Genomic DNA, 10,000 nt, shown 5'->3' with positions numbered 1-10,000 from the left:
GTGTCGCTACACTACAGCGCCATCCCTTTTTTTATTTGTATTTTTTTCCTGCGTGCATAGTTGGTTTGTTTTTCCTACCGAAGTGGATTTTCTACAGAATTTTGCCAGGAACAGCCCTTTTGTTGCCGTGGGTTCTTTTATGTGCGCTAAGTGCATGCTGCACACGGGACCTCGGTTTATCGTCTCATCCGAATGACTAGCGTCCAGACCACCACTCAAGGTCTGGTGGTAGGCATGGCAGCAATTCATCAACATCGTCGGAGCAGTCGGCTGGAGGTAGTGCAGGCAGCTGGTGGTCAGCGTGGCAACCATATCCTAACATATTAACTGTTTAGTTTGCAAGCAAAAGCTGATGACTTTTGTATTCAAATGAAAATGTGATTTTTGGCGAAAACAAATAAGAAAATTATTAAAAGTTTTACTTTTACACTCCTTAAATGTAACTAAAGGTAAATTGCCTTCTTTAAAAGGATACTGTTTTCCTCCTTTGTATCATACAGACCGTTCTGGAAGGGTTACCACGGCATTGTATGTCCAGTGTGGTCTTAATTATGAGTTCATTGCCTCCCCTGTCCCCGAAGATATTATTGATGTTTCAGCTACAGGTGCCAAGATTTAGATAAATGATTTAGTCATAAATTTCCTTTCTATTTATTTTAAGAATGGTCCGTCTGATTCAAACTCAAACTGGCTTCTGAATTTAGTAAAAGAAAATGAACAATGGTGGAGACTTTAACAAGCAAAGACTAAAGGACAGGGTGGAGCAAGCCCATGAAGAAATGAGGAAAGCCAAAAATCATTGCAACAGAGTTGTTGCTCAAGTCAAAAGACAATATTGGTCTAATTATTGTATTCAAGAAGTTTCAGATTACAAAGATACAAAGAAAGTATGGAAGAAAATTAAGGATACGAAAAATGGGATATCTTTTCAAGAATATCCTATAAAAGTTAATGAGAAATGCTCCCCGACCTCTTTTGAAAAAGCAGAAACTTTTGCAGATATGTTTGCCAAAACATGCAATGATGATGGATTAACACCCGAACAGCTGGCTATCAGATTTAATAGTAAATCAAATGAACAATATAAGGAACCAGCTCCTAATAATGACATATTTATAAATGTTCCACTCACTTCTAAAGAAGTTGAATATGCAATTGCGTCATTTGGAAATAAAAAAAAGTAGCTGTAGGTTATGATGGTATTTCGTACACCATGATCAGTCATCTTCCTAAAGAATGGCGCAAGCTTCTTCATACACTTTATGCGAAATTTTGGTAAACGGGTAAAACACCTTGTATATGGAAAAAAAGCTATCATTACTCCAATACTTAAATCAGCTAAACCACGATCAGACACATCGAGTTATAGTCCCATATCCCTAACATCGCACGTCGGAAAAATCTTGGAGAAAATTATATTGATGAGGCTAACATATTATTGTGATAAAAACAGAATTATTCCGACTGCACAGGCCGGATTCAGAAAGGGCAGATCAACTTTAGATCACCTAGTAAAACTAACAACAAACATAAAACAACAGTTTTCAAAGAGAAGGGGTGTTTTGGCCACGTTCTTTGATGTACAAAAAGCTTATGACTGCATTTGGCATGCCAGACTACGTTTTAAGCTACAGAACATTGGGTTAAGTGGCAATGTATACAGGCATATAAAATCTCTTTTGACAGAAAGAAGCATCATCACTAAAGTTGGGCAATCATTGTCGTTTTCAAGATCAATTAACATGGGTATTCCGCAAGGTTCTATAATTTCCCCACTTCTGTTCAACATAATGTTATATGATTTGCCAAAATATTTGTCTAAATCTATAAATCTCGCCCAATACGCTGATGATATAGCAGTTTGGATGAACGTAACTTTGCGAAAGAAAATGAGCTTGCGTTATATCAATCACATTAACAATTTATATCAATCAGAACTTGATAAATTAAAACATTTATATCAAAGATAATGGATTACATTTTTCAACTGAAAAGACACACATGATATTTTTTTTAAATAATGGTGCTGCCCCCCAAAATTACCAACTTTTCATCTTGATGAAAGAGAACTCTTCTACATATCTGAGGTCAAATTCCTTGGTGTTTATTTTACTCCAAAGCTAAACTGGAAGAAACATCTAGAAAACATGAGATCAAAAGCAATGAAAAGCTTAAATTTTCTTAAAACCGTCCGTAAACAGCCTTGGGGTCAAGATTCAAAAGCACTTATTCATTTCGCTACTGCACTGGTAAGATCTAGATTGACGTATGGACAGGAGGTTTTTTTCTCTGCTTCGAACGCTTTCCGTAAAAAAAAAAAAAAAAAAAAAATGCAAAGCCTAGAGAGCAAAGCCATAAAGTTGGCCCTAGGTGTTCCGTTTCATACGAACACATTACAGTCGTATAGAGCTGCAGGAATACTACCTCTTAATGAATTAAGAAAGCTAGCATCGGCAAAATATGTAATTAGAGCAAATGCTACAGAAAATTCTGTCAAAACTGAGATTAATATACGGTCTGACAAACTTTTTTTCGAAACGAGCGAAACAGAACAGAAATCTAGAAACTATTTCTACATACGTGTCAGATACTATTAATCAATCAAATGTTGATCCACAAAATGTTGATCCGATTATGAGCACTTCATCAGTTCCATTATGCGAATTAACGGGAGCAGCTTTTGACATTCAATATTGTGACATTAAGAAAGATGAAAATCCCAATATACTAGATTCTCGAGTCAAATCACGCTTGTCTGAAACATACCCCCACCACTTAAAAACATATACAGACGGTTCTGTACTAGAAAATCAGTATGCTGGTTCTGGATATGCAATTCCTGCTTTAAAAATTGAAAAGCCATATCATATTGGAAAGGGTTTCTCAATTTTTACAGCTGAATTAATTGCCATCTTTATGGCATTGACATATCTAATTGATCTGCCCCTAAACTTGATTAATGTTTTATTTTGTGTCGATTCAAAATCAGTTCTGCAGTCTATCAAATCAGGTTGTACGAACATTAATCATAACATCATTTTTCAAATAAGATTTTTGATTCACTGTATTCAAATGAGAGGAACTAATAATGAAATGTGCTGGATTCCCTCACGCTGTGGGCTTTTCTCTAATGAACGTGCATGATCATCTTGCAAAGCTTGGAGCTAAAAACGCTTTAAATGCAATTGAACTTCCTCATCGTTTATCATCATCGGAAATGTGTAATATTGTTGAAAGAAATATGCAAAATTCCTTTCTGTCTTTAGAAGTTAACACTTCTGCCGTATTAAATGCTAAAAGAACTGGCAGGACTGTTAAGAGCATGGTATTTAGGTTATTTCTAAGTGCCCCATACACAAAATATTGTGAAAATATTGAATACATTTGCAAGCGACGTTTAACGGTAGGGCATGTTTTAACCCGCTGTTTTAGTAATGAAACCTTTTTTGCCTCCAGAAATTACGGAACACGTGTTACCAGTTTCAAATGTTAACATTTTTTTGGAAAAAGTTATCTATTTCAAACTGTTCTTTATTAAAGTTAGCTAGTTATGTGTTAAATAGTCCAGTTGGTTGTTTATTGTAGGTCCCCACATGAACCTCTTTTTCAAATAATAATCTACGGAAGTAGTGCATACAATATTTGATTATTGATTTTTTTTGTCCTAATCCCGCTTCCCCCGTCCCGCCTCTCACATACACCCTTCCAATATTATGTTTTTTTCTTTCTCCAGTTACTGACACTTACCCTCTCCATTTTAGATTTTGTACTCTATCTTTTCCACATTCTGTTCTCTGTCTGTCTGTCTGTCTGTCTGTCTGTCTGTCTCTTCCTTTTTTAGTCCCCTCCCCTTTGCCCACCCCCCCTACCCCCCCGTCCACCTCAACCGCCCCCCTTTTCATTCGAATATACAGAAATGTCGATATCAAATTAATACTAACAATCATCATTATGATAGGAATGAAAATAATCCGAATAATAATAATAGAACTATCATTTATTTTCAGTCTAATATCATCATCTTAGATGAACAGATTATAAATAAATAAAAGAACGAATTCTTCTTCTTCCTTCGTGGGGCTCCCACGTTCACTCGTATGTACGCAAATGGGCTTTTTACGTGTGTGTTTTCAACCCGCCTGGTAGGCAGCCATTCTCCGTTTTCGGGGTGTGCATTCTGGGTTTGTTCTTGTTTCCATAATCCACCGAACGCTGACATGGATTACAGGATCTTTAACGTGCGTATTTAATCTTCTGCTTGCGTATACACTCGGAAGAGGTTCAGGCACAAGCAGGTCTGGACATGACTTGACCTGGAAGATCGGAAAAAATCTCCACCCTTTACACACCCGGCGCCGTTACCGAGATTCAAGCCCGGGACCCTCAGATTGAAAGTCCAACGCTTTAACCACTCGGCTATTGCGCCCGTATATGATCATAACAATAGTAAGCAAAAAAACAAAAAAAAACCCAAAAAACAAAAAACAAAAACCCCACAAAAAACAACAACAAAAAACACAAAAAACAAACAAACAAAAAACCAAACAAACAAACAAACAAACAACCCCCCCCAAAAAAAAACAACAACAACAAAACACATACACACACAAACTTACACACACACACACACACACACACACACACACACACACACACACACACACACACACACACACACACACACACACACACACACAAAAACAACAACAACAAACAAACAAAAAAAAAACAACAACGAAAGAATACAAATATAAAATATAACCAGATATAGACAGATAAGATGTCAGAGAAATGTCTACAGAGAAGGCAATGCTGTCCCAAACTTGGCTAGAATTTGATTGTCTTGCCCACGTTATCTCCCACCCAACCCCTCCACTTTCAGCCAATAGGGCTTTAGAACAGTCGGCGTTGGGTTGGTTCCCAAAGGCCATCCAGCCCCCAAAGCTGCAGTACAGAGAGCTAATGCAGTCTTGCCTCCTAGTTTGAGTCATTTTCCCTCACGGAAGGATGAAGCTGTAGATAAATTCTTATTGCATATTATAGTGGAGAAACCACTGATCATACAGCTCAGTTTGCTGTTGTCCCAACTGTAAGCTTCTCTCTCTCTCTGTATCTCTCTCTGTCTGTCTCTCTGACTCTCTTTGTCTGTCTCTCTGTCTCTCTCTCTCTCTCTCTGAGTCGATATGAGACATAAACTTGTCACTCCCTACCTTGCAGTTTATGACAATAAAATGTCAAAGCATCAAAGCGTCTCTCTCTCTCTCTATTTTGCGAAAAAGTTATAAAAAATATCTATCAACTGTCTAAAATTAAACACTTTTTGGATCTTTACTGTCGAAAACCATCTGTTAGTGCTTATACAGAATCACACATTACCTATGCTTCGACAGTGTGGGATTCGGCGAGAGACAGTATTGTGAAGCCTCTATTGAGTTTGCATAGAAGAGCTATAAAATTGATCTTTTTATTATCTTGATTATAAAGCTCTTGATGGCCTTCCAATGAAAACAAAACTTCTATATAACAAAGGTGTAATTATGTTCAAAATCATGTCTGGATTTGCCTCCCCCCCTCCCTCACTAAAGAATGAATTTGTAACCAACACTCACCGTCTTGTCCATAAAATTGTGGTACCACTTCCTTCTTCTTCTTCTTCCGCGTTCCCTAGCCACGCTAGATTTTCAGTTCGGTCAGGATAGCGAAGTCCGCCGTCCGTCGCAGGGACCCCACCGGTCCCCACAGTTTGTCCTGGAGCTTCACCGGGATAGGCCATGCCTGGCGTCTCAGAGCGTCGAAGGTGGGGCAGGACTGCAGGATATGGGAGGGGGTCTGTGGGCCTGTGCCACAAGGGCACTGGTCAGTATGTGATATCTTCAGACGGTAGAGGTGGGAGAGGAGCTGACAGTGTCCCGTTCGCAGTCTGAAGACTGTGACATGTGCCGCTCTGTCCAGCTCATGGATGCCGTCCTTTTCGTCTTTCGTCCCGATGTCCAGACGTTGGTGCCATGCTTTCCTGAAGCTGTCTCTCAGTATCGTTTTTGCCTCGCTGTAGGACACTGGGTGGGCTGGCTGCTCTAATTTGCTGCCTGCCTTGGATAGGCGGTCCGCCTCTTCAATGCCCCCTATGCCACAGTGGGATGGGATCCACTGCAGCACCACAGCAGTTTTCTGTTTGAGGAGATTCAGTTCTTGCCTGATGTCTCTTAAGACCTCCTCTCCTCCTGGCGCCTAGAGACTCTGCAGGATAGACTTGCAGTCAGTCAGGAACACTGTGTTGGTGGGTAGTGTGTCTTCCTGGCTGAAAGTTTGGGCTGTGAGTAGCAGAGCACAGGCCTCAGCACGGAAGTTGGTGGACAGGGTTCCTATAGCCACTGACGTGCTGATGGTTTTGCCGTCAGGGAATCTAATATACACCCCACTTCCTCCGTTCTTCACTGCCTCTTCAGCAGACCCATCTGTGTATGCTCTTGCCCAGGTATCAGGAGGGTATTTGATGCTTAGTGCTTCCAGAGTCAACGACTTTAGCTCAGCTGCTATGTGGCACTCCTTGCTGTCGACACCTGGGATTTTGAGCATGATGGCTGGGGTGTCTGCCTGCCAGTCCTCATAGTCCTGGAGGGATTCAGTTGGCTGATTGGTTGCCGACAGAGGGTGGTGGTGTTTCCTCTCAAGAGCCTTGATGAGGTGATTTGGGCTCTGTCGCTTCAGTCGGTTCTTTGTGGGGTCTTTCAGTTTGGGGAGAAGGGGGTGTGAAGGGAGTCTCTTCAGTTTTTCATTTTGCTTCAGTTTTTCTGGGCTCCTTTCTTCTAGTGAAATGAGGCCTGCTGATTTCTCCATTGCTGACACTGGAGTGGTTTTCATGCCGCCTGTGATGAGTCTGAGGCTAGCGTTCTGTGTCTTGGTCAGGCTGTGGAGGTTGGTCTTCGCAGCAGTTGATCAGGCACTGGCGGCATTTTCCATGTGGGGTCTGGCTGTGGCGGTATACACTGTTTGTAGTATCTGTACCACTTCCAAGGATAGATCTTTTTAGATCTAGTCTGTCTTATTCAGGGGAGTGTTTATGGAATAAAATGTTTTCCTGTCACAATGTAAACACTGTAAAAAGCATCACTATCTTTAAAAAAACAAACAAACATATATCGTGCACATTTATTGAAAAACTTGTGATTATGTGAAACATATCAATTGTAAACAACAAACATGCATATGTTGTCAATATATACATGCCTCTCTCCTCCCTAATCAGTCTCTCTATGTGTGTCTCCACTGTCACTCTCACTATATCTGTCTGTTCAGTCAGCCTCTCCTACCTTCTTTACTGTTCCCCTTGTCCATTCCTCCATCTGCTCTTCACCACGCCCCCTCCATACTATCCCCGTTGTTAGTCATTCGTAGCGTTGTTGTCTTGTACATAAATATCTATACTTATGTTTGTACATGATTGTGTACATTTGATGTTGCTGTTGTGAATTTGACTCGCTTTTTTGTCTCTTCTCTCACTTATCATTCTTGCCCAGAGGGCCGAATGTAAACAAATACTTTGTGCTTACTCCCTTACCCTCGTGAAATAAAATTTCGTTCGTTCTCTCTCTCTCTCTCTCTCTCTCTCTCTCTCTCTCTCTCTCTCTCTCTCTCTCTCTCTCTCTCTCTCTATATATATATATATATATATATATATATATATATATATATAGAGAGAGAGAGAGAGAGAGAGAGAGAGAGAGAGAGAGAAATTTGTTAGTGGGTTTTTTTTTTTTTTTTTTTTTTTTTGTGTGTGTGTGTGTGTGTGTGTGTGTGTGTGTGTGTGTGTGTGTGTGTGTGTGTTTCTTTGGTGTGAGGAAGAAGGTGGCAGAACGGTTAAGACGCTCAGCTGCCAATACAGAGAGTCTGCGAGGGACTTGGTTCGAATCCCGCTTATGCCCTCTCTCCATAGTTTGACTGGAAAATCAAAGTGAGCGTCTAGTCTTTCGGATGAGACAATAAACCAAAGTCCTGTGTCCAGCACACACTTGGCGCACTGAAAAAGAACCCATGGCAACGATAGTGACAAAAAATATGTAAAAAGAGAAATCCAATCGGATTGGTACACAAAATAAACAACAACAACAACAAATAAGCATGCACCCAAAACCTGACAAACGCGTTGGGTTATGCTGCTGTCAGACAAGTGCCTAGAAGATGCGTTGTAGCGTATATGGATTTGTCCGAACGCAGTGACGCCTCCTTGAGAAACTGAAACTGAAAACTGAAAACCGAAACTTTGATGTCGTTCCCCTCCTCCAGCACGGCCTGAGGAGAGATAGGATCACCCTGCTGCTCTTCTCCCTGGCTGTGGCGGACCTCGTCTCCCTCACGGGCCAGGTGCTGGTCCTGCCCACCTGCTACCTGCCTGACCCCCTGCAGGTGGCCAACTGGCAGACTGTGTCCAACATCAAGATCGCTTCCGTCAACCTGTGGTCCAGCTTCGTCTCCGGCACTCTGATCGTGGTCGTCAGCGTGGACCGGTGTCTCTCTGTCGCCCTGCCGCTCAAGGCCAGGAGATTCCTGACGTACCGGTGTGTGTGTGGATTTGGTAGAGAAAAATATATGTCAAATGCCTGATAATTACGTTATCAGCTTCTTCAGATTTCGGAGTAGTAATCATAAGCTGGAAATAGAAACAGGGGGACACAAAGGCATACCACGAGAGTTACGGCTTTGTAAGGTTTGTAACATGTCTATGATTGGGGACGAGTTTCATTTTATAATGGAATGTCCCAGTTATGATCAGTTACGAAATAGATATGTTCCTAAAAAAATATTTGTCTCCAAAATCGGTTTTTAATTTTTGTAATATGCTCAAAGGAGGCACAAGTCATTCTAGCTGTAAGTAAGATGATTAGAATTGCAAATGTTGCCTAGTTATACTTTTTGGAGTTAAAAGACTTGTATTTTCTCAACTTTTACGTGACATTATTGTGTATTTGGAAATACTTGTTCTGGGCATGAAAAGACTATTTTGCAGTAATCCTCCATGAGGGGTGGTGGTGGTGGTGGTAAAATAAACGAATGCAGTTGAGTGATAAACCGTGGTGATTGGTGATACCTAAGCACTGAATGAACGAATGAATTAACGAAAAGATAGAAGAGTGAAGAACTAACTAGCAAGCTAACTGACTGACTGACTGACTGACTAGCTGCCTGGCTAGCTGGCTAAGTAACAATCTAACCGGAAATTAATGAAATGACAAAATTCATAGCACATGATTAAATAATAAACAAGTAAGTAAGCAAACAGATGAATAAATAAGCAAATAAATGAATAGATAAAATGGTTAAACAAATAAATAGTCACCAGAACGCTGTTCTTACATAACGATGGTGTTTCTTCAAGACACAATCATTCGTTTTTTTAATGAATATTTTTTTGTTTTTATCTGTATTCTCATTTTGTTTTTGTTGTTTGTTTCTTTTTCTTTCTTACGACGCAGGGCAATGGTTGTTGCCATCCTTCTATCCTACCTGTTGCCTCTGGGATTCTTCACACCTTACTTCCTCGTGTTCACAGTGGAGTGGAGATGGGACCCTTCAACCAATAGCACAATCGCCAGCATAGGCACCGCATCTTGGTTTCTTGCCAACAGCAGGCTGGTCGTCAAAGTCGTCAACTCTTACGCTGTCATCACCAAACCTGTCTTCCTCGTCGTTGTGGCCATCTCCTGCGTCATCACCGTCGTCACTTTAGGTCGGGCATCCAGAAAACGGCTGACGATGGTTGCTGGCACCGCGAAGGAGCAGAGAGACACTGGGGAGTCGCGCAGAATCACGAAGATGTTGCTGTTCCTTTGCTTCATGTACAGCGTTCTTGTTTTGCCCGAAATGTGCTCGGCTGTTACTGTGCATTTCGTTCCCGATTACTTCATGTTCAAGAAGTACCACAACACCATGATTGTGGTGTACCAGTTCCTTTGGATAGCGTCCTGTTTGAACTCTGCGGTCAATTTCTTTGCATACCTTCTCC

At 41.0% G+C, this 10,000-nt stretch overlaps 1 protein-coding gene across 1 annotated transcript; it reads right to left on the bottom strand.

The window, feature by feature from the left end:
- Positions 1–6,228: 6,228 nt before the first annotated feature.
- LOC143290127 (uncharacterized) lies at positions 6,229–8,432 on the bottom strand. The gene is made up of 2 exons (XM_076599413.1): positions 8,395–8,432; positions 6,229–6,907 (listed from the first exon to the last, which is right to left on the bottom strand). Exons 1-2 carry the CDS (start codon positions 8,430–8,432, stop codon positions 6,229–6,231), a joined length of 717 nt encoding a protein of 238 aa, XP_076455528.1.
- Between the last annotated feature and the right edge of the window lie 1,568 nt (positions 8,433–10,000).

Source organism: Babylonia areolata, chromosome 15, assembly GCF_041734735.1.
Source record: "Babylonia areolata isolate BAREFJ2019XMU chromosome 15, ASM4173473v1, whole genome shotgun sequence".
In the NCBI taxonomy this organism is placed as follows: domain Eukaryota; kingdom Metazoa; phylum Mollusca; class Gastropoda; order Neogastropoda; family Buccinidae; genus Babylonia; species Babylonia areolata.
The sequence above is the reverse complement of the archived record's forward strand: the minus strand, read 5'-3'. Positions and strand labels throughout refer to the sequence as shown.

Bases quoted from the DNA above. Each gene is read 5' to 3' on its own strand.
- LOC143290127 (XM_076599413.1), bottom strand. From the start codon at position 8,432: ATGTTGGACACAGTCTGCCAGTTGGCCACCTGCAGGGG. The intron at 6,908-8,394 runs GTCAGGCAGGTA...CAACCTCCACAG, and splicing joins CAGTTGGCCACCTGCAGGGG to CCTGACCAAGACACAGAACG.